The sequence below is a fragment of the Olea europaea genome, chromosome 13, assembly GCF_002742605.1.
Source record: "Olea europaea var. sylvestris chromosome 13, O_europaea_v1, whole genome shotgun sequence".
Lineage (NCBI taxonomy): Eukaryota > Viridiplantae > Streptophyta > Magnoliopsida > Lamiales > Oleaceae > Olea > Olea europaea.
The window spans coordinates 25,800,759-25,826,194 of NC_036249.1; the positions used below are offsets into that span (position 1 = coordinate 25,800,759).

The following is a 25,436-nucleotide window of genomic DNA, read 5'->3' on the forward strand; positions in this document are numbered from 1 at the left end:
TCATACACAAACAACAGACCTATCGCTAATTTCTCATTCTTTTGAATTCGATTACGCACAGTACTAAACTAGAATTTTAAAACAAAGTATTTCAAAATTCAATTAATCACCATGTATAACAAAATCATAAATTATTCCCTAATGTAAATGACAAAAAAATAAAAAAAATAAATGCGAACTAGAAAACAAAAAACAAAGAGAGAGGAAGAGAGAGACGCTTACAACGACGACAGTGAAGAAATGTACTTACAAATTACAACTGGAACCAACTATCATGTAATTGTATAATGTCGTTAAAAAGCCTTTCTTTCTGAGAATCATCACAAAATAGCAATAATAAAAAAATTTCCCAGAAAATAACATAAGAGCTGAAAATTAAGTATAGGACGAATGGACAAAATAAATAAGAAAAAGGATAAGCAAAAAAATACCCAACAGCAATTCGGATAATTATTTTTATCTCACGAAGTGACTGCGTCTATACTAATGGGCAAGATCTTTTGTTTTAATCACAAAACTTAATTATGATTTATTACTCTAGCCATACAAAGGAGACAATTACATGAAGCAATTAAATGAAATCAAAGAGAAATTTATCAGCTCAGAATTAAAAAATAAAAATAAAAAAGTCTTTAACATCACAAGACAAACAAAAGTAGTAAACAGAAAGCTTAACATCACGATTAAATAAAGTAGCTTACTGGAAAAGTAATATTCTTCTAGTTTGCAGTTTTGATTTACAGGTCAGCACTAAGTCTCCTGATTTGATTTCTGGAAACTCTTGCTGCCGTCGTCCGTTTTATTCTTCTCTGCTTGTGAAAAATCTTTAAAAGTACATTATCGACTTGATCAAAATAACTGTCTCTCCATTTTTGGCAAAACACAAGTGGCAAGACAAAGATTCCTAAGCCCGTAGCAAATCCCAGTGCACCAAATATGTAATCCCAATCAATCTCAGTCTCTCCAACAAAATTCCCATTTTCAGATTGTAAGGATGGGACACAATCCTCCTTATTCGATTTGCAACTTAAGCTCAGTGGAAATCCGCATAGCTCTACATTTCCTTTATAGGAAGCTTCTAAAAATGTATTAAACTGATGGCCTGAAGGGATCGGGCCAGACAGATCATTAAAAGATAGGTTCAGAAACGAAAGGAATGTGAGATTTGCAAGCTCCTGTGGTATCTTCCCAGTTAGGAGATTCATTGATAGATCTAATGATCCAAGTTGTGCCAAGTTCCCAATGGATGCTGGGATGGTTTCCGTGAAGGCATTAGAAGATAAGTTGAGAAGATAAAGAGATTTTAGATCCCCTATTGAATCTGGTATCTTCCCACTCAACTTATTTCTCGAAAAATCAATTAGTATGAAGGCAATTAAAATTTTCTTGAGTTCCATCTCCAGTCCTTTGATGGTTACTTTTACCATGTCTTGATAGTAAAAGCCAGAGAGACTCAAGAAAGAAAAGCGAAGGTAATTGTATTCTGAGTTGAAATTTGTCATTTCTTTCCAATTCGAGAAGTATGATGGGGACAAAGCACCAGTGAAGTTGTTGACAGAAATATCCATGATTTGAAGCTTAGGCCACTCTTGAATAGTCCCAGGACATTGAAGTTCTCCATGGAACCTGTTGGATCGTAGAACCAGGACTCTCAGGTTGGTGTTCATCAACATGCAAGGAAATTTATCTTCAATCCGATTGTTTCCCATGTTCAAAACTTCCAAAAAAGAGCAATTAACCAGAGATCCCGGAAATTTCCCGGTCAACAAATTCTGACTGAGGTATAAACTTTTTAAACTGCAACCAACAGAAAATGTGTTGGGAATAATTCCACTAAGCTTGTTCATCTGCAGATTCAGAACCCCAAGATAACCGCCACTCACATTTGTTAGACAGGATGGTATACTTCCGTTCAATGCATTATTAGACAAATCGAGAACTAAAAGGGAAGAACACTTGCAGATGGATGTTGGAATTACTCCAGTCAAGCTATTACTGGAAAGAGAGAAAAATGAAGCATCGTAAAGATAATTGCCTATATCAGATCCATGATTTGAAGCTTAGGCCACTCTTGAATAGTCCCAGGACATTGAAGTTCTCCATGGAACCTGTTGGATCGTAGAACCAGGACTCTCAGGTTGGTGTTCATCAACATGCAAGGAAATTTATCTTCAATCCGATTGTTTCCCATGTTCAAAACTTCCAAAAAAGAGCAATTAACCAGAGATCCCGGAAATTTCCCGGTCAACAAATTCTGACTGAGGTATAAACTTTTTAAACTGCAACCAACAGAAAATGTGTTGGGAATAATTCCACTAAGCTTGTTCATCTGCAGATTCAGAACCCCAAGATAACCGCCACTCACATTTGTTAGACAGGATGGTATACTTCCGTTCAATGCATTATTAGACAAATCGAGAACTAAAAGGGAAGAACACTTGCAGATGGATGTTGGAATTACTCCAGTCAAGCTATTACTGGAAAGAGAGAAAAATGAAGCATCGTAAAGATAATTGCCTATATCAGATGGTATGGAGCTGTTGAATTTGTTGTTTGAATAGTCCAGATATATAAGGAAGGTGGGGGAGGGAATTGGTAACTCTCCGTGGAGCTGGTTGAAACTCAAGTCAAGTACAGTGAGACTAGGAATACTATAAGGCTTCTCAAAACTGGTGAGTTGATTGAAAGAAAGATTCAAATAAGTGAGTGACCGATTATTAATTTCCCAAATCCATGTAGGTATTTCCCCCTTGAGTTGATTGGCTGAAAGGTCCAAGATGCTCAAGTTTAAATGCTGCAGTGGCTCTGGCAACTCTTTCAACTTGCAAGAAGCTAATTTTAATCGTTTGATGTCAGGAAAGAAAAAAGAGTTCGAATTTTCGATGTTCAAATCAATTGCCAAATTGTTATGGGAAAGTTCAAGTGATGTTAGGTTATGGTTCCCTCTGATCATTTCTAGCTGGAAAGCGCCACTAAAGGAATTAAAAGAAAGTGAGAGAACATTCAGCTGCTCCCATTTGAAGAGAAACTTGGGAATCTGACCTTCTAGATTATTGGAACTCAAATCTAGCTCCGTCATTTGGGAGGCTTCAGGATTAGGAATCTCTTCAAGTTGGCCATCAAACTGATTGTTGGAAAGAAGAAGCTTCTGTAAAGACGGGAGCACAAATAGAGCAGACGGAATGTTCCCAGTGAGCAAATTATGCCTAAAATTAATATATTCAAGACTTGACAAGGCTTCAAAATGAGCAGATGAAAGTGAACCGGTTAATCGGTTATAAGAGAGGTTTATGTAGGTAAGTTTCTTAAACATATGTAACTGCAAGATCAAACCGGTGAAATTGTTCACTGATAAGTCCAAATAAATGAGTTCTGTAAGGCTGGTCGCTGTGGAGGGGATTTCTCCACCGAACTTGCAACTGAACAGTTCTATCCTGGATAACATGGCAAGGTTACTGATAGAATCAGATAATGAACCTGAAAAATTGGTGGAGCTAAGCACCATAGTCCTGAGAGCACTTGTCCGGGGAAATTGTGGAAGGGTTCCACTGAGTAAGCGATTATAAGATAAGTCCAGATTCTGTAAAGTGGGTACCTGGAAGATCTTGCGTGGAAATAATCCCTGAAGAGAACAGCTTCCTAGACTCAAAGTCGTCAATTTTGAGAAATTCGCAAAGAAGTCTGGAACCGTTGTGGACAGATTGTTGGAGTCAAGCCGGAGAATTGAAAGAGAACGGAGTTGCAAAAGGGACGAATCTATAGGACCTGAAAGATAACATCTGCGCAAGCTCAACTTTCTCAAATTGGGTAGAGATGAAGATAAAACCTGGCACCAACTCTTCTCCTGAGCTGAAATATCAACACTGTCTAGATAAAATTCTCTAAGCTCAGTAAGATTTTGAACTAGCCCTGTTAAATCTGGATTCTCAAGTTTCAGTTCCTGTTCCAAGAACATATTGGAGAGGTCAAGACTAACCAACCTCTTTGTTGGGCTGTGATGCCATTTGATCCAGTCCAACTGTTAGGCAATGATGAAAAGGCCCAAATTGGATTTATTACTTGGTCCATTAAATATATACCTAGAAGGCCCACTTAACCGAGCCCAATATCCAGCCCACACACCATTAGTCGCTCTTGGACCGTTGGATTGACCCACTGATCAACGGTTGATGATATTTACTATAAATATCCTCCTTACTCCCTGTTTGGCTCTTGGATCGTCACTTTCTGTTTTTCTCTTTCTCTCTGCAGTTTGAAACCTTCGAGTTCCTTTGTCTGTGTGACCCTTCCTTCTTCTCTTTGTGAGATTTCTGGTTGATTATCTTTGTGATAATCGTGTTCTTGTGTGATTCTCCTTTGTGTGAGTGATCGACCGAAGGTAGGCAGTTTGATTTCTTGAGTCCAGTGAAGTGACCTTGGTGTGTTGGGTTGTGAGGGTTCGTTTTTGAGTCCCGGTGCCTCTGTGATGGTAAATGGATGTGGTCTGAGCCTTCGAGTGAAAGATCTAAGCCTTGATGTTGTGATTTAGGGTTCATGGTGTAATCTGCGAATTTATGATTTCATCTATGTTTTCTTGGATTCAGTTTGTAATACTCTTCATTGTTGAAAGTTCGACCGGAACTTGTCCAGCAAAACATGCTTGTGATAGATTTGGGTGTGTCAATTTTTTTAGATTGGAAAGACTCCTTGGAATCTGAATATTGTTGAAACAGTTGAATGCCAGGTTCAGCTTCTCAAGATAGTGAAGACTAAAAAGACTAGTTGAGTTCTCCAAACCAGCAAAAATCGATTCATTATCCAGCTCCAAGCTTATCACATGACCTGCATCATCACATCCTACCCCTTCCCAACTGCAACAGTCCTCGTTCTCTTTCCACATGACCAACTTTCTTGAGGCCAATGGATCAAATATGAATTCGACCTTCAAATTGAGTAACAAAATTTTCTGATCCTCCAGACATTTGCTTTGGCTGCAGACTGGAGCAATATATGTTATTAAGAAAACTGAGGTTATGAAGACGAAGAAAAACTGCAGAGTGAGCATAATTTTCATCTTGAAACAGCAGTAAGGATGCAAAAATCCTGGTTTTGGATTGGAGCTTTTAAGCTGCCATTAGAAATACTCTCATAATTTAATATAATTGTGTCTCTATCATCTTGTATTCAACTTTGAACACATTATCTTGACCTCTTGGACAGAAATTTCGACGCGTTATTCCTTCTCACAAATATTGAGCTAGTTAAAAACATTGTTAGTCACATAACTTAAAGCAAAAATTCTTGTTAATCATTATGAACTTCATTTTGTTCTAAATTGACGTCTTAAGTCCTGGTTTTAATCATTATGAACTTCATTTTGTTCTAAGTCCTGGTTTTTTTAGTTAAACCATTCTGTCCAACTTCGAAAAATCCGACCTCCCTGGAAGGACTTTCTCCACATTTTCTCGACTTCCAAGGAAAAAATTTCAACATGTGTGCTGGGAAAAGCCATTAGTGCATGCATTAAGCCGTTGTTTGATTTTCATTATTTTTCTCTCTTTTTTTAACCGCACATTCTTCAATAAAATAAGATGACACGTAACTTCAAAATGTTTTCTTATTTCTTAACCATACATTCTCAATTAATTTATTATTCCAAAATGCTTTCTTAGCTAAAAATAGGGCTCAAATAGGCGCTAAATGTGATGCGTAATTAATGAGGTAATTGGCAAAATCCAACTATAAACAGAGGATGCACCTCGAAAAGATATGTAATAAAAGTATTTTGTCACTTTGTATCAGTTGCAGAATAATTTATGAAGCACTATTTGCTTCTTAAGTCTTTATCCATTTGTATTCTTATTGTACTCGAGTCATGTATACTTTTTTCAAGTTGTCTGTCCAATTGTAGAATTATTGTATTAGTCTGTATTATTGTACACGGAAGAGAGAAGAAAAAAGAAAGACGGAGGGAAAGAACCAGAAGAGAGAGAAAGGGAAAAAAATATGAAATAAACCTAACTATAAAAGGTTGGCGTTGATTTTACTGAACTAGTCAAAGAATGTTTTACTGTTCTGGTAGTGTGACGAATGAAATAATTTTTATATTCTCTTTGTTATTAGTCCCTTGGTGGTGTGAGCTGAGAAAAGAAAATCCCTTGCCCCTTGTGATTGTTTAGCAGAGAGATATGGCAATGTTTATATTTTTGTAATTCGTGTTTAACTTATTCGTTATTAAGTTTATAATACAGTAGAAATATACGTTAATAATAGTATGAGCTATACTTTTTAGTACAGGTAATTCAAGAGAAATAAATAGTAAAAGTATCTCAGTTTTCTCTCATAAGCTGATGGCGATATATTTGACTCATGTTTATAAAAGGTTCAAAAAAATTCACGCATTTTGAAGAATACACAGGTAGTAAATTAATTTATAATTTGAAACGTCTATGCAACTTTTCAAATTACTCTACATGAAAAAGTGTCTATTGTCGCTCAGCGTGATAGTATGGATGAAGAAAAAAGATTATTGGAGATTATAAATGTAAATCAAGTTGTTGACGTGACATTGAGGTCCTTAGGTATGCTATTGTGTGAAGTTGTTCCTTGAGGCCACTCTACCTTGAGGTCGAGCTGTCTTTGGATTGAAGGGCTGTTTCACTTTGGTCATTCACCATTTTGTTCGTAATTAATCTACCAAATGATGTTGCCCCCAGGGCATATCTTCCAATGACAAAGGGGAAGGCAGATAGGGCTCAGCGCGACAGTGTGCAGAGTTCGATTCCCCGCAAGGTGGAATTGACTTTGTTGCAAGCGGGAGTTACCATATGGGCTAACAGCCTTGGTCTATCCATGTGCTCTCCACCCTGGCTTCTGAGAGGCACATCTTGCGATTTACCTCCTCCACGATGGCCCAGGACAGGGTCGATGGGGATCATTAAGGTTGGGGTTCAACCTTTTTAATCTACCAAATGATGTTTTTGTGTTAAAAATAATAATAATTGAAACAAAAGTTGACATTATCAAGAAATGGCCCGTTGTTGACGCTTGTCTGTAAGTGTAAAAGCAAGTGGGCCCCAAATATATGTAGTGTGAACATTACATTTTTCCACCACGTGATTTTGAATGAACATGCCCCCTCCCCCCCCACCCCACCCAATTCAATGCGTTCACATTCTACTTAAATTTCCTAGAATATTCAACAATTAACCTAAGTCCCTGTCTTGTTTTGTTGAAAATCAATGTTTTAGTAAATTTTAATAAATATTGTGAATACAAAAAATGTTGAAAGATTAATTTCTTGAAGAAAGTGTTATAACCATGTCAAATTATTAGTAGTATAAGTCATCGTCCTATATTCTACTGCTGCATTTGACATTGCTATTACAATTTGTTTCTTACTTATCAGATTAGTTGTTAATTTTGACTTGAATTTTATTACAGTTTTAATTAAATCAAATTGGGACTAAAGAAAAAAGTTAAAAATTTTATATTTAAATTGTGAGTTCGGTCTATCATTACATACGAGACAAAAATGCAAGCAAACTGGCTTCATCGCAGATAACTAGTTTACTTGTTAATAGGTCGACCTGATCTGAATATTAAAACTAAGCTTCATGTATTGTCACGCAACTTTTCTCTCATACTAAGTAACTATAATTATTAAACCTAGCCACATGTGACTCTGAACATTGACATTATGTTATCATTGAGATCGAAAAATTGTCAAAACTCAAAACTAAGGATCTTACAAGCTTGAAAATCTAAATTCTCTAATGACAAATCTGTTATGAAAAACTACATAATTGGGATAAAAGCTAATCGTAAAAAGTATAATCGGTTCCCATCATTTCTATCCAAAGAAGTCATCGTAGAATGTCGACTTATCTAGTTTGCTTCTTATGGTCTACAAAAAATCCTCATCAATCTCTTTCAAAGTAAGTTAATTATTGCTTGCTAATTCCATCTTCTAAACTTTGAAACTCACTGTTGACCACCGATATTGAATCTCACTTAAAATATTTAGAGCCTATCTTGGCTACACGCAAGGTCGGGTTTGTGAGCTAAGCTCAGCTCAGCTCATGGCCACCGTAATTTCAAATAGACATAATGATTGCAGATTCCTTATACCTTGTCAAATCACCCAATTAGTCAGACACACTTGGAAGGAATGACGTCAACACCGTCCAAATCCACCAATTAGCTATTGTAATTGCCCATCCTGAAGAATGCTACAGTTCTGATAAAAGGGGATAATTACGATTTTATAGGAACCAGCCTCGGTAGCCAATCAAATAAGAGATGGGCGGCACATGAATCAAGCTCGGCATTATGAATGATCCGATTGACTGGACATAATTAGACTCAATTTACTCTATAAACAGAAAAGGAAGGTCCCCTCTGAGGGACCATAGAAGAAAAAATGAAAACAATGAAGGAAAAGAGGCAACCCGTCCCCACAAAAACCTACTTGTAACCCCCATTACCCAAAAAGGGTGCTCTTCTCCTTAAAGGTTGGCTTAAAATCATGCTTGGTAATTTTTGACATCAACACTCATTTTTATAAAATTCATTTTCACTCAAACATTTTATTGGACTTACAATTTTTATTAATTTTCAATCACATATTTTATCAAATTTGATTAAAATTTACATCAATATATGCCCCGCTTTGTAAGAATTACAATTAGATTTTCAGTAAATTTTAATAGAATTTTTAGTATTTGACTTTGCCTAGAATAGGCTAATGTAGTAATGTCTTTGCAGACAAATTTTGAGGAGTGAAAAAAGAATTGATAATTTTTTTTTTATGTCGAGAAAATTAAAACTAATTTGACACAAAGTTAAAAAACAAAAGAATTGATTCTCTCTCTTTTTCTTTTTCTTTTTTTTCATTTTTTTTTTTTTGTATGTCCAAAAATTTTAAACCTTATTTGAAACCGATAAAAAACAAAAATAAAATAACAAAAAGGCCAAAACATGTAATTTAATATACTCAATTGTTTATTTTAAATGCATTGAAGTGTTATTTATTGTTGATATCTCTATTCAACGTAGGATCATACCCTTAACAGGCAAGATGGTAGGTTAACTAAGTTTTAGTAGGAATAAATTGCTGGTTTGAACTTTAGGAATTTTCATACCATATTAAAATTTGTGATTTGAATTAAAAGTGTTGACTTCGAAAATTGGACGTTCCACGTAGCCAACCGAGAGCTACTCCACGTATTCCTCTCTACGTACAATCAACGCAGGGTCAGACGCACACGGTCGGGACCAACGGGAGTGGCGGCAGCCGTATACACTCCAATGGTCAGGTCAGATTCAGGTGGTCGGAACAGTATCCAGGGGGTTGTGCAAAATAATAAAGGGGATGAGAAAATATATATATATACTTGTTATGGAGTGCTATCTAGTGAGAGTTTCATTACCTTTGCCTCTTGTCAAGCCTTGGGTATTTATAGGTGGGATGAACCGTTGGATATGGGGTATATGTATACATCTGACGGTATGAGGTGTCTGCTCATATGCGTCAATCAGCCGCGTCTGTAGAGTGGGCGAGTAATTGCTTCTCCCGAGTTGAGTTGATATAAAGTTGATAAATCACATCAACTAGTCTCATGGAGACGTCAAATCAATTTAAACCTTAGGAGCAGAAATGATCTTGACAAAGATCTCCTTCTGAAATTGGTGGCGTATCTTTTGACCGAGGTCCCCAGAGTGTACTTCGCCTCGACATCACGGGCGAGGGCGCTTCAGTCGGTTCGGCAGAATTGTCTGTGGCTCGCAGTGTGATAGCAGGTTGTTGACATTGAAGAGATCATTTCGGAACCACTTCTGGTGGGTGTATATCAGGTCGGAGTGCCTTGTGGTGGATATTCGAGGTGGTTCAGATGGGGACGTAACAGTGGTCCCCTAAGTCTAGGTATGAATATTTATATCATGGGTAGGCTTGCTTTTCTGACCGGATGTGCATGCCTTAGTACGTGGAATGCGACTTGTGGGAGATTGTGGGTCGATTTAGGCAGATGCTGTAGAGCTTCGCTACTACGTAAGGAAAAAACTTACTTATGTGGAACCGAAGTGCTGCAAGACTGGATGATGAGTAGGAAGAAAATCAACGTAGCGACCGAGACGATGACCCACAGGGGCTTCGCGTCAGGTGCGTCTAAGCTTTGTAAAGTTGAGTGAGGAGCTCATCTGCCACCGATGCGCTGACCCATAGGGAACGACGCGTTAGGAGATGGCTAAAACTTTGTAAAGCTTAGGAGGAAACGCAGCGACCGAGGCGATGACCCACAGGGGCTCCGGGTCAGGTGCGTCTAAGTTTTGTAAAGTTGAGTGAAGAGCTCATCTGCCACCGATGCGCTGACCTACAGGGGACGACACGTTGGGAGATGGCTAAAACTTTGTAAAGTTTAGGAGGAAACGCAGCGACCGAATCGATGACCCACAGGGGCTCCGCGTCAGGTGCTTCTAAACTTTGTAAAGTTGAGTGAGGAGATTGACCCGAGGCGGGCATCTGACGTTAAATGATTTGACAGCTGTTGCGTATTTCCAAAGGTGACAGTTGGGTGCCATACCCATTCCCCTAAAAGGCTGCTGCGGCTACTTAATGTCGACGGCTGGTGGTGACCGAGGTGACGCGTTTTATGCGAATGTGAGGGTCACAGCAAGATCTTAGGCGTGGATGAAATCTAGCATTTCATTTCAACGGCCTAAATTGATGATGCGACGGACGGCCCAGATTGATTCCATTTGAATTCAACGGTGGAAATCAGCTGAGGCGTTCTATAAAAGGCGGACTTTGAGCGTCTTTGAAGCTTTTCACCTTTGTGCAAACAGAAAAATCATATTGCTCTCATATCATTCATGATTTCCGACGTGTTTCGAGCGTTTCCAGCGAGAAGTATCGATTTTCGACGACCTTTCATCACTTTCTGACCATTTTCGGCTGTGGAACCCTCTGAATTCGTAAGTTTCAGTATCTTTTAGGATATTTGTTTTCTAAAAAATGGAGTCTGAGGGAAGTTCTGGTTTTGGGGAGGGGGTTAGAGTTAGTAAGGATGGACGAGCCCACTGTGGCGACCTCCTCTGAGATAGCCGAAGCGATTATTGGGGGAGAGAATAAATGGAGGAGGCTGGATAGCCCGGTTGATACTTTTGTGCACTGGGAGGCGTCGGATTACCCCTCCAAACTAAAGGAGGCCGACCTAGAGAGACTTAGGATAGAATATAGGATTCCAGATAGCGTAGATCTGATCCTTCCCAAGCCTGAAGAGAGAGCCTGCTACTCCAGGCCGGGGTGCGTGGCCATAAGTGAGGCGATTCTTAGAGCCAGCCTTAGGCTTCCACTCCACCCTTTCTTTAGGATGGTACTTAGGTCCTATGGGTTAGCCCCGACCCAACTCAATCCGAACTCCTGGAGCTAAATGGTGGGCTCCTGGATGTTGTGGAAAGAGGCATCGCTTGGGGTTGAGATGCCCTTCTCCATCTTTCAGACCCTTTATATCCCTAAGGTGACAGCTAGGGGGGGATAAGACCCGGGGTTGGTATTACCTCACTTCATGGGGTTCCCATACTCCATTCGTGCTCGATCTATCGAGCTCCATCAAAAAGTGGAAGGGCTCGTGGTGCTGGGTTGCAGGACGATGGGACACGATGGAGAGGGACCCCCTGGCGCCTCTTACAATCCCCACGAAGTACTCGAGACTTAGTTAGTATCGCAGTTGCATTTCTTTATATTTCTCTTCGGTTCAGATCGTGACTAACATTTGTGTTTCTTCGGTACGAACTGTCTTCTGAGGACTTTGACACCATTTGCATCATTTATCAGTTGCCTCAGAAGAAGAGGTCATATCACCGGCTGGTCAGAAAGAATCTGTAGTTTGTTACACACGACATGATGGTATCTCAAGGTAACTGTCCCGAAGCCTTCATCCTTCCATATTTCTGAAGTCCTTACACTTGTACTGATTCATTGTTTGTTCTTTGTAGATCACTTCAACAAGAAGATGCTCGTGTACCCCGACTTCAAGACCATCCAGAGGATGATGGCAGAAGCACGGGCGCTTAAGACCTCCTCCTCCACCTACAAGAAGCAAATGGAGGACCTGGTGGACGCCAGTAAAAAGCTTCAACCTCCAACGGAGGAGGAGATGGTAGAGGACCCCGTGGCGGATCTACAGCGGAAGGGCAAGAAGAGTACCGCCCCTTTCAAACGCTCAAATGTGGTGAGGCCACCCCCATTCTGAAGCATACTACAATTCCAACCGAGGTAGCCATTCCGGAGAAGAGGCCTACATCCGAAGAGGTTACAACTGCCCGGCCGCTTCGCCACTTGCTACATTCCTATTGCCTAAGTGCTGAGGTAGTAAAGGAGGATAAGGGTTCGTCCCTCTAAGGAGGTCGACTTCTTGGGTACCAATCCGGAGGAGCCGGTTAAGGAAGTGTTGGAGGCTCTTCCTCTGGAAACGGCTGCGGTAGCAGTGGTCCACAACAAATATTGGACTGAAGAGTGGAAAGACCACACCGTTTCCTGCATGGCCGAAGACCTGGTGGCGGCCAACAGTGCCTGCGTGGCCTGGGCACTCGGCACCAGCATCTAACTGGAGGGCTTGGTGAAGGATTTAAATACTAAGAGGAAAGACCGCACCAAGCGACTCGAGGAGGCGATGTAATATGGAGATGCTGTGAGGGAGGCCCGGGCCAAGGCCACTGAGGAGAAGAAAAAAAGGGAAGAGGCCGAGGCCCAGCTATCTGCCGCCAAAGTTGAAGTGGAGCGGCTGAAGAAAGAGCTATATGAGGTGGAGTGCCAGGTTGCTGCCATGACTCGGCGAGTGGATCACGCCAACGAGCACCACCGGCTCGCTACGGAGGCTCTGGAGGCCTCAAACAAAGAAAAGGCAAAGCTGAGGCAAAAGGCGGAGGCTCAATCTGAGGAGATCGCCTCCCTGAAGGAGGAGTTGAAGTCGACAGGGGAGGTGGTGATTCAGAACTTTATTGACCACTTCGAAGAATACCCCCTGTACGACGACTTCGCCAACTTTTGGGCCTCCTGGAGTGCCCAAAGCTTGTTGGGTCGGCTGAAAGAGGTCCACCCTACTTTGGACATCTCCACTTTGGAGGCAGAGTTCGGGGGACCAATTGGAGGCCGGCCTGACAAGCTTGCTGAAGAAGCTCCGGAGGCGGTTGAGGCAGAAGCGGTCCGAGAAAACCCTCCGGTAGAATAGGGTCAACTCTTGTAATGGCTTCGGCCTCTTTGTATTTGTATTGAAATAAATCAAATGAAATATTTTGTTAAGTATTTGTGCTACTGCAGTTTTATTGTGTTGATCTGTTTACCTTTGTATGAACGCTCGACTAAGCGTCCCTTAATAATAACTAGTTAATAACTGAAGATCGAATCACTTAAGTTAATATAAAGTGGACCACTTAAGTAAACATGAAGTGCCTCTTAACGTTAATCAGTTAACAATTTGAGATTGGATCACCTAAGTAAACATGTTGAAGGATTGAGGGAGCAATTTACTAACCGATGTGGCACAGAACCGAAGTTTCATTACTTTAACAAATTACACCACACTTTACCAAGGTAATTTCAGCACTTAGTAAGCTAGGGAATTTACAACTGAGATCAGATCAGAACAACCATTCATTAGACATTACTGAGATCAGATCGGAACAAAGGCTCATCATTGATAGTACTTTCTCTAGTGTTCGATATTCCATTGATGAGGTAGTGCCTAAAGTACCAGGTCAGAACTCTCTGCGAATGCAGTAAGGGCCCTCCCAGTTCGGTCCAAACACTCCGGAGCCCGTTGGCTTCGAGGATTGGAAGACCCTTCTGAAGACGAGGTCCTCCAGTCGAAGAGTTCTCTTTCTGACTTTGGAATTATAATAGCGGGTCATCTTTCGATGATATTTTGCCAAGTTCACTTGGGAAGCATCCCTTCTTTCTTCAAGGAGGTGGAGTTCATTTATTCGAGTCTCGTTGTTGCTGATCTTATTGAAGTGTATCCGACAGTGTGATGGGACCCCAACCTCGACCGGGCTCATGGCCTCGGCCCCGTAGGTCATTGAGAATGGTGATTCCCCTGTCGCAGTTCGCCCCGTAGGTCATTGAGAATGGTGATTCCCCTGTCGCAGTTCGGCTAGATGTTCTGACGGCCCAGAGGATGTGGGGGAGCTCGTCCACCCAAGCCCCTTTTGAGGTGTCAAGCTTCCTTTTCAGGGCTTGCTTGATAGTCTTGTTCACTGCCTCAACTTGTTCGTTTGCCTGAGGGTGATGAGGCGTTGAGAAGTCCTTCTTTATGCCTAGCTCGTCGCATAATTCTCGCATCTTCTTGTTGCCGAACACTGTCTTCCATTGTCGGACACTAAGGAGTGGGGAATGCCGAACCTATAAATGATGTTCTTCCAGACGAATTTAGTAGTATTCGCCTCGGTGATCTTGGCAAGGGGTTCAACCTCAACCCACTTAGTGAAGTAGTCAATGGTGACAATGGCGAAAGTTGCGCTTCCTCTTCCTTTTGGGAGTGGACCAATGAAGTCAATGCCCCACTTGGCGAATGGCCAAGGGCTGGTTACTACGGAGAGGTTTTGAGAAGGCTGCCTCTGAATATTTGAGAAGCGCTGGCACTTGTCGCATTTCCGGACAAATTGGCCAGAGTCCCTTTTCAGGGTCGGCCAGAAGTAGTCTTGACGGAGAACCTTGTGTGCCAGAGCCGTTCCTCCGGAGTGATTTCTGCAGATTTCCTCGTGAATTTCCCTAAGTATGTACTTGGTATGTACGTGGCTTCTTCATCTCCCACATATCAAAGAAGTGGCGAGGCGAAGCCTCTCTTGTAAAGAGTATTTTCTTGCAGGACGAAGTGTCCGGCCCTTCTTCTTAACTTTCGTGCCTCATTTTTAGAGGCAGGCAGGGATTGATCTTTCAGATAGGCGATGATAGGCTGCATCCATGATGGGGTGTCTTCTATCCATAGTACCTCTTCACCTCCGGAAGTGGAGGGCTTTGATAAGTGCTCAATAGAGACAACCTTTAGCAGCTCTGAATCCTTGCTGTTGGCCAGTTTTGAAAGGGCGTCTGCATGTGTATTTTCTAGGCAAGGGACTTGAGTCAGTTCGAACCTTTCAAAATGAGGAACTAAGTCCAGAACCAACTTCAAGTATGCAACCATGCTGCTGTCCTTGGCTGCGAAGTTCCCGTTGACCTGATTCACTATAAGTTGAGAATCGCTGCTTGCCAGGAGCTTTTTGACCTACATCTCTTTAGCAAGTCTAAGAGCTGCCAGAAGGACCTCGTATTCAGTGGCGTTGTTCGAGATTTTGAAGCCGAACCTTACTGCGCAGCTTAGCTTGTGGCCTTCCGAGCTTTCTAAGACGATCCCCGCCCCGGAGCCATTCTCTCCTGAGGACCCATCAACGAAAAGTTTCCATGTGGGGGGCTCGGATGGTTCCATTGTCGCTTCCATTTCTGGGGTTTTGGCAAACTCAACCATAAAATTTGCAAGGGCCTGGCCCTTGATGGCGTGTCGAGATCGGAATAATAGATCGAACTCACTGAGCTCGATTGCCCATTTTAGGAGGCGTCCTGATGCGTTTGTTTTCTGCATCACCTACTTCAATGGAAAGTTGGTGAGAACTTCGATTGAGTGGGCCTGGAAGTATGGCCTCAGTTTTCTTGAGGCTGTGATAAGGGCGAGTGCTAGTTTCTCCATGTCTGGGTAACGTGTTTCAGTTGGGAGAAGTGCTTTGCTGACGTAGTACACTGGCAGCTGGCGCTCATTCTCTTCTCTAACTAGGACGGCGCTGACCACCATGTCCGAAACCGCCAAGTATAACAGTAGTGACTCATCTCGTTGAGGTTTCAACAAGAGGGGTGCCTCTCCGAGGTGCTTTTTCAGTGTCTGGAAGGCTTCCTCACATTCAGAAGTCCATTGAAACTTCTTTCCTTGCTTAAGCACATTGAAGAAAGGAAAACTTTTATCTGTGGCTCTGGAGATGAAGCGACTGAGTGCGGCTATCCGACCATTGAGGCTTTGGACCTCTTTTGGTTTCTGAGGTGACCTCATCTCTAGCAAGGCCATTATTTTCACTGGATTTACTTCAATTCCCCTTTGATTGACAATATATCCCAAGAACTGACCCGATGCCATTCCAAAGGTGCATTTGAGGGGATTCAACTTCATCTTATATTTTCTAAGTATCTGAAAAGTTTGGTCGAGGTGGCTTACATGTTCGGCTACCCGGAGGCTTTTGACTAACATGTCGTCCACATAGACCGCCATGGTTTTCCTAATGAGTTCGGTAAATATCATGTTGACCAGCTTCTGATATATAGCTTCGGCATTCTTCAATCCGGAGGGCATGACTTTGTAGCAGTACAGACCTCTGTCTGTAATAAACGACGTAGCTTCCTTATCAGGTCGGAACATAGGTATCTGGTTGTACCCTGAATATGTATCCATGAAACTCAGCAGTTCATGTCCAGTAGTGGAATCCACAAGTTGGTCTATCCTTGGAAGCGGGAAGCTGTCTTTAGGGCACGCCTTATTCAAGTTTGTGAAGTCTACGCATGCCCTCTACTTTCCGCTGGGCTTTTTCACCAGGACCGGGTTGGATATCCACTTCGGGTAGATGGCTTCCCTTATGAAACCACTGCGGCTAAGTTTGTTCACTTCGTCTTTCAGTGTCTCGTACCTCTCCGGATCGAGGCACGTCTCTTCTGTCGATGGGGGGCACAAGAGGCGTTGATGTTAAGATGATGGCAACTGATCCTTAGATCTATTCCCACCATGTCTTCATGCTTCCAAGCGAAGACATCCAAGTTTCTTTTCAGGAAGCTTATCATTTATTCTTTTGCTTCGGGGGACAGTGTCTTCCCTATACGCAAAACCTAACTGGGGTCTCCTGGGTTGGCGGAGAAAGTCTCCAGTTCTTCCATTGGGGTTGCATTTGGTTCAGAGTCAATTATGCGGGGATCTAATTCATCAAGAGGGTGCCCTTGTTCAGAGGCCTCTTCCATGTCGACGTCTTCCTCTTGCTGAGAGGTACGCCCTTATTCAGGGGCGTCGAGCATTTTCACGTCTGTATTGGTTTCAGTGGAAACTTTCGTTAGGATTACATTAACAGTTCGGGGTTCCGACTTTCGCAGCGAATTTAAGTAGCATGCCCTACAGCCCATCTGATCGCCTCGGATCGTTGCAAACCCATGTTCAGTTGGGAATTTCATACACAAGTAGTGGATGGACATGATGGCCCAAAGATCTTTCAAAGCGGGTCTGCCCAATACTCCATGATAGGTCAATCTGTGGTCTACCACCAAGAATTCCATGAAGTGTTGGGCCACTAGGGGTGTCGTACCCATCTCGACGGGCAGAGTGATCCGCCCTTGTGGGACGATGCTGTCCCCAGTAAATTCGAATAGTGGGTCGATCATGGGGATCAATCCATATTCAATCTGCATTTTGTCAAAGGTGGAGCCAAACAATATGTTCACCGAACTGCCATTGTCAACGAGCAATCGTTTCAGCCCATTTCTAGTAACTACGGTTCTTACAACCAGCGCATCACAATGGGGGTGATGAACCCCTTTTGCATCTTCTCGGGAGAAGGTGATTGGGGCCATCCTATTGATCGCTTGCGACTCGTTGACAATGTAGGTAATTATCGATGGGTCCTTTGCTTCTCTCGTGTAATTTCTTTGGGCATTCTTGGTGTTACCGCCGATGTGAGGTCCCCCAATTATTATGTGGATTTCCCTGATGACTTGGCTCCTCTAGAATGTGGCCTGATCTCTCTGTCTAGACTGACCTCGGTCCCTAGATTCTCTTCTCCGAGGTGATTGCCCTCTATGCCCTCTTTCCTCCCTATTCGGGGAGGCAGGTCTACGAGGAATTCGCTTCTGCTGGAAGGGTGTGGGTTGCTCCGATCAAGGTGTCGATTAGCGTCCCGACATTCACTAGTGTCATGCCCATAGAGTTGGTGGAACGTGCAAAACCTAGCCCCCTCCAAGGGCCTGTTTGACTTTTTTTTTTCTTCTTCTTCTTCTTCTTACTATCAGCTCTTCCGGATGGTCCCGCTTCGGTAGGAGTATTTTCGTATGCCAACACCGGCACTGCATTCAACGTCCTGTCCGGAGGTGGGAGCTATGGTATGACCTGCTTGAGTCCATTGTTGAGTAACAAGGTGTGCTGCGGGTCCTCGACCTACCTACCTCTGAGGCGGAGGGAGTCCCTGCGTGGCACGATTTCGATGATCAATCATTTCTTCACTCACGATTTCAACTCTCATCATTTCCACGAGTTCTTCATAGGTGAAAGGATTCTTCCTGCGCACGTCCCTCCAGAACAAAGTGTTCATGTTGAGGCCGCCTTTCAGAGCTGAAAGGGCTTCTCTATCAGTGACCTGTTAACAGTATGTGATTTCGTCCGTAAACCTGGCGAGATAGCTTTTTAGCATTTCTCCAGGGGCCTGCCTTATGTCGTGCAGGCGTTGCACTGGAGCCTCTCCTTCTCTTCGTGAGAGGTATTGATTCAAGAATACCTTCTTCAAATCTGGCCAACTTCTAATGCTTAGGAGACGAAGCCTGCTGTACCAAACTTCGACGGCTCCGCCTAGCGTTAAATGGAAGGCTCTGCATTTTAACGCGGGCGAGGCTCCCTTGAGACTCATTTGTGTCATATACTTGGTGAGGTGTTTCTTAGGGTCCCCTTTTCCTTCATACTTGGGGATCTTAGGGGGCATGAAATTTGTTGGCATCGGGAAACTTCGGATCTCCCGTGAGAAAGGGAGGTTATCATCATCATTGTCGATCTCATAAGATCGGCAGGGCCCATCTAACCCTTCATCATCTTGGATGTTCTGAGGAGGAGGAAGTGCTTCTCCTCGACTCCCCCAATCAACTAGGTTCCTCCTTTCCCTCCTATTTCTAGGAGGAGGAGGAGCTTGTTCTTATTCCTGATTTGTCCGAACTGATCTTCTCACTGGGGGGACCCTATTACTAGGATCCTCCCCTATCCGGTCGAAGACGCTTACCGACCTTTTTTCCTCATATTCTTGAGGGAAATTGTCCCCCCAAGTGTGGTTCTGATGGCTGGTTCCCTTGTACATAAGAGATGGCTTCGGCGCCCATGTCTCTTTCGAGGGGGCGTTCTCTGTGATTACTGGTGTGGCCTCAGGAACGAGATACTAGGGCTTCCTGCACTGGGTAAGATCCTTGGGGCATTTGATACCCCTGGTGACCTTGGATTTGCATGAGAAGTTCATGCATCCCCATATTCTGAGTTGCGATATCTCTCATGCCCGCAGCTATTTGAACCATTCATTCAGTAAGCATGGCCGTTCTTTCATCTCAGCGACGTCGGTGATGGGGTCTCTGATGAGTAACACTGTTATGGAGTACCTCCTCTTCAAAGGCCTTTCTCATAAGGTTGTCGTCTTCATGGCTGTAACTCATCCTATCTCCTTTTTGAAGAGTGGTGAGAACTTGGATTATAACTCGACCTTGTTCTTTTTCAAGAACGTGCCTTTTTCAGGGTTAGTCGATAGTCTTCTGGTGATCTCTCCAATGGAGAATGTAGAACTTGGAACGGGAAATATTTTTCCACAGACGGCGCCAATCTATTAACCGCGAAAATTGGACTTTCCACGTGGCCAACCGAGAGCTACTCCACGTATTCCTCCCTACGCACAATCAACGCAAGGTCAGACGCACACGGGCGGGACCAGCGAGGGTGGTGACGGTTGTATACACTCTGACGGTCAAGTCAGGTTCAGGTGGTCGAAACAGTATCCAGGGGGTTGTGCAAAATAATAAAGGTGAGGAGAAAATATATATAAATATGCTTGTTATGGAGTGCTATCTAGTGAGAGTTTCATTACCTTTGCCTTTTGCCAACCTTTGGGTATTTATAGATAGGATGAACCGTTGGATGTGGGGCACGTATATACATCTGACGATATGAGGTGTCTGCTCATAGGCGTCAATCAGCCGCGTCTATAGAGTGGGCGGATAATTGCTTTTCCCGAGTTGAGTTGATATAAAGTTGATAAATCACATCAACTAACCTCATGGAGACGTCAAATCAATTTAAACTTTAGGGGTAGAATATCTTGGTAAAGGTCTCCTTCTGAAATTGGCGGCATATCTTCTGACAGTGGTCCCCCAGAGTGTACTTCGCCTCGACATCATGGGCGAGGGCGCTTCGATCGGTTCGGCAGAATTGTTTATGGCTTGCAATGTGATAGCAGGTTGTTGACATTGGAGAGATCACTTCGGAACCACTTCGGGTGGGTGTATATCAGGTCGGAGTGCCTTGTGGAGAATATCCCGAGGTGGTTCAGATGGGGACGTAACAAAAAGATCAACATCATTAAGAAGAATTGTCAAAACCATTATATATGTTGTTTATTGTTCGCATTTTTATTTTATATGAAATTGTATCCTTAATTATGGATAATCAAAGTAGATCTTTTTTTCTTTGCACGATAAGTATACTACTATAGTATTGATCTGTGGAGTTGCAGAATAAAATTTTAATATAACCAACTTTAAGCTTAGCCAAACATACATGCGTTCTAAACGAATTTATTAAGGAAATATGTTAGTTTACAAGTAACAACTGGTTGAGAAAAATTAGTAGTATAATATTGAACTTTCCTCCAACTACTAAAACTTGACAAATTATTAAGCTGAGTGTACACTTGTTTGATGTGAGAGTGCCGTAAAAAATGATGTAAAAAGTGCTGTACTTGTAGCACAATTGTTAATAATAAATTCATTTTTGGAAAAAAATATAAAAGAATTGATAATTCAGACTAAATTGCAATCATTTTGACCATCCAAATCAGCGCTGGATTTGTAAGCAACAGTTTTTTAAATCAGTCACCTCAATTGCAGTCATTTTGACTTCATCAATCAAGGCACGGACGTTTAAATCCAGTCAAACAATGAAAGCATTACTTACAACGGCAAAAAGTTAATAGGTTTTAAAAAATAAAAATCAATAATTAAATTAATAAATAAATAAATTATTTAATTTAACAGGTAAGTAAGCCTAACTTTTCACTTAAAATATTGAAATACATTTAAAAAACTAAAAATTACTTACAACTAACTTTCTTTGCATGTTCAGCCAGATATTCTTAAGATAATAGCATATATTCGGTGCTGTGTTGCTGCCTAAAATTATTTGTCAACTAATTATGTTTGTAAAATATATATTTTACCTCAATTTTTTTATTTCAATCTTATATATATATATTTATTTATTTATTTATTTTAATTTTTTTTCCTGAGAACTATGAAATATGTCTTGTCGGATAATGAATTTAAAACTTGATCAAAAAAGACTTAGCATGTTTGGATTTCAGAAGGCTTAATACACATCTCGTCTAGATGCTTTACTACAAACTTTTGGAAATACATTCGTTAAATTAGGAAAAATAAAAAAATTTCATCTGTTAACTATTAACATGAAATGGCTAGATACTTAATGCCTGTTATAATTATTCTAATTTGTTTTTGGTTAATTTTATTAAAAGAAACCCACATAGGGAACAATTTTATAGAGCTTGATTCAACACAACTTGCCGCAATGTAGGGGTTCGATTCCTGAGATATGAAATTGGACTCCTTGTAGGCGCAGTGTACATGCAGCTTTTGTTCTTGATTTGCTGGGGCACATTTAGCAATTTACCTCCCTCACAAAGCTCTAGAGACGACGCGGTGGGGATCCACAAGGTTGGGGTTAAACCTTTTTCTTTTTTTGATTCAACACAACTTGTCTCTCTTGACAGCTATTTGGAACGTTACGCTTCTAAGTCCATTTGAAAATAACGTTTCAAACAGAATGGCAAACTAAGTACCAAACACAACTCTTTTAGAAACTGATGGTTGATCAATAAGTTTACCATTGGATGTCATACAACTGTTTACCTGCCATGGTACCTTTGTCTTGTTTTCATATATTTTTTCTTAAACAGTCTAATCAATGGAAATAATTCATCATTAATTTATGTTAAAACAGACATGCGAATGCAATGTGCCTGTATTATCACCATCAGCTACTGCAAAAGAAGAAAAAAAAGAGAAAGTTATGACTGATGTGGGATGACAAATGAGGAGACAGATAAGAAAAAAGGTGAATTTCAGCTGAAAAAATTACGATAGTTAGAGTTCTATCCACCAACCCTCCACGAAAAATCTGGGAACTCGCACGTGCTCTTGCTTGCGTTGTTGCTTTCTTACATCTTGCACGAGAACAGCTACATACACCTGGTAAAAGTAACTAAAATAAACAGCTCTAAACACCTAATTTAGACAGATATACCGTGAAGAAGGGAAATGATTCTAAGATACTTATATACTTTAGGGTGCACATAAGGGTTTACACACCTTTCAGATGAAGGGAAGCCCGCGTGCTGTTAATCATTATGTGAATTTTTTTTTTTTTTTTTTTTTATGTTCGTGTAATATCACCTTTTCGTAAATTACCCTGCATACTATAAACACAAAAACGTGATTATTTTTTTGTTTATTTTTTGCTTAGCTTAAAAAAAAGTAACTTTATTTTTTTAATATGAGAACTTAGGTAATTTTTTTCGATTTTGGAATTTTCCAAGAGTTTGTATTATAATTCTCGATTTCTATTTATCTAACTTTCTCGATATCTTCTCAGTGGATGATCCTAAGAGGTTGTGGTTGATAAACTCATTAAAAGAAATACTTGATGTTTAATATTATTTTCAAATTAGACCAAATTAATAGGAATATCGAACTTGTTTGATAGCTTGTAATTAATCATATATAACAGGCTTGAGAAAAAGTTATTTTGAATAAGCTCAATGTAAATTAGAGCCAACGGAAGAAAATTATGGTATAATGAATTCTTAAGAGAGCCTATTGTTTTTGTTTTTATCTATTTTTATTTTTTTTCTTTCTTTTTTTTTTTAAGATTCCTCAAATTTTGAGGTTTAGCGCATTGCCTAGGTGACTTTGACCGGGCGACCTGATTTTTTAGTTGTGTAATTTTATTTTTATTTTTTCAATTTTCTCTTCTACTAATGTTGGTTCTTCGAGGTTATTGAAGTGGAACAAAGTCCATAAAGTTATTGAATAGTGATTTTTAGAAGAATGTGTAATTAAAAAGTAATAAAAAGTTTTGAGTTCACGTATAAAATATTTTATCGTTTGAAGAATAGTGATTTTTAGAAGAATGTGTGATTAAAAAATAATAAAAAGTTTGAATTCACGTACAAAATATTTTATCATTTGAATGTGTGATTGAATATGAGTATAAGAATTAAGAATTTTATTTTAAAGAAAGATAAACATGAGCTTAATGCTATAGTTGTTAATTTATAATTTTGAATGAATGACAATAAGCCCCTATTTGATGTCCATTATTTGACAAAAATAAAGTTTTAAATAGTGAATTTTTGAAGAATATGTAGTTAAAAAGTAGCAAAAATTTTGAGTTTACGTGTAGAAAATTTTATTGTATAATGTAATGTTAAAAATGAGTATGTAAAATAAAGAATTTTGAAAAAATAATCAAACATGGGCTAAATAATATTTAAACGTTTATAAATGAGCGAAAAAGGGCAGGTGTCCTCGGACCATAATTGAAAGAGAACTGTTTGTATTGATCATCAAACACAGTTTAATGCTCCCCAAACCCCAAACCAGCTTACAAAAACTTATCACAAATGAATTTGATCAAAGATGAAGTTGATGCAGCCTATTTGTGGCCCATCAGAATTATATACAACTGGCTAGACCTCTATCGTTGCCCTATGCTATAGCCACCTAAGACCCTATCTAGGTTAAAACACCCGTATCCTTAGCCAAAGATATTGGCTGACGTTATTTCCTTCGTTAACTTTTACCTACCAAACATCATCTTTCCTTCTATATATAACTGTCTTTTTCTTGTGTAGTTCATGAACAATGGATTTCGCTTCCTTTTCTAACTCAGGTTCTTGTGAAACGACATTAATGGTATGTAATGGAAGGGAGAAGAAGAATATGGGTACAGCAAAGAAAGCAAAGGCAGTGGCTGCCGTGAAACTCTCGACTGACCCACAAAGCGTGGCTGCGCGGCAAAGGAGGCACAGGATCAGAGACCGTTTCAAGATTTTGCGGAGCCTGATCCCTGGCGGAGCAAAAATGGACACAGCATCTATGTTGGAAGAGGCAATTCATTATGTGAAGTTTCTCAAGACTCAAATCTGGCTTCTCCAGACAATGATGGACTTTGAAAAGGATTATGGTCCTGATTCTGCTTATTATCCTCCTCAATATAATTCATTTTTCACTCATCAAAGTGATGTTTATCCGCAAAATTATGATATGGGAGTTCAAGATGAGGCAATGCCTCAATTAGGGTTATCAAATTCTTGCTTCCAAGGTGACGAAAATGTGCCTTTTGATGATCCACATGTGCAGCAGTACTACTAGTTATGTATACTGAAGTACCTTCTCTCTAGATATTTCTCTACGTTTTGATTTCTATGTTGTTTGTCAATTGTAATAGTATATTAGGATTAGGTAATGATAAGTAAGTATTAATATTAGCAACTCTTAACAATTATAGAGCTACTTGTTATTTTGCCAATGTGAAACTATCAATTATAGATTCATACTCTCTACTTGGGCAAACAACATTGGGGGTTCCGACTTGGAATCTTAAAACGATGAAATCCTAGACCTTCGAATTTTAGCGCTACGGATCTTTAATCTTTAAAAAGTGTGCAAGTATTCTATTATCAAAATTGTTAGTTTGACCGTTAAAAGTTGATGAATATATAGCGAAAAAATTGATAAAATTGTGGATCTCATGATATATATTGTTAAAATTAAACTAAATGAAAAGTTGATAAAATCAAACTTTAATAAAACAAAAATTTGCTCTCAATTTCCCTCCCACCACTTCTTCTCCAAAATCATCATCAGTGGTGGATTCAAAAATCTGAGTGAATTAGGAAGGGATCAACGACCACAACACCAAAATCATTTATTAGTATTTAATTAAAAAATTCTTCAATCAATATATAAATGCATTAAAACTTAAAAAATCATATAAAAATACGTAAATATGATTCAATACAACCTAAAATAATAAGAAAAATACAATAACAAATACATGATACAAACTCACTCTATAATTGTAAACTCAAACTGCATCTTTGGGGTCTCATATTTCGAAAGCACACTAAGATTGTCTCGTTCTCAAATTTTTCAAAAATCTCTTACTACATGTACACCACTAGATTGTCATTTAAACAATCATCTCCATTTTGTTGCACAATTCACTATTGAATAGATTTATAGTAGATAATACCCTTTCAAAACTTGCAATCGCCACTGATAATATCAAAATCAATTTGATAAGCCTATAAACCAATGGGAAATAAAAAGAAATTCTTGTTTAAATTAAATTTTGGTCTAT

General features: G+C 40.3%; 2 protein-coding genes and 1 pseudogene across 2 annotated transcripts; 1 reads left to right on the top strand and 2 right to left on the bottom strand.

Annotated features, from left to right (window-relative positions):
• Positions 1–584: 584 nt before the first annotated feature.
• Positions 585–4,535, bottom strand: LOC111408592 (annotated as a pseudogene).
• LOC111408030 (receptor-like protein 12) lies at positions 3,979–5,544 on the bottom strand. The gene has a single exon (XM_023037777.1). The coding sequence runs from the start codon at positions 5,051–5,053 to the stop codon at positions 4,580–4,582; it is 474 nt and encodes a 157-aa protein (XP_022893545.1). The 5' UTR covers positions 5,054–5,544; the 3' UTR covers positions 3,979–4,579.
• An 18,439-nt stretch (positions 5,545–23,983) lies between these two features.
• Positions 23,984–24,445, top strand: LOC111408593 (transcription factor bHLH140-like). The gene has a single exon (XM_023038338.1). The coding sequence runs from the start codon at positions 23,984–23,986 to the stop codon at positions 24,443–24,445; it is 462 nt and encodes a 153-aa protein (XP_022894106.1).
• Positions 24,446–25,436: the final 991 nt, after the last annotated feature.

Bases quoted from the DNA above. Each gene is read 5' to 3' on its own strand.
- LOC111408030 (XM_023037777.1), bottom strand. From the start codon at position 5,053: ATGAAAATTATGCTCACTCTGCAGTTTTTCTTCGTCTTCATAACCTCA.
- LOC111408593 (XM_023038338.1), top strand. From the start codon at position 23,984: ATGGTATGTAATGGAAGGGAGAAGAAGAATATGGGTACAGCAAAGAAA.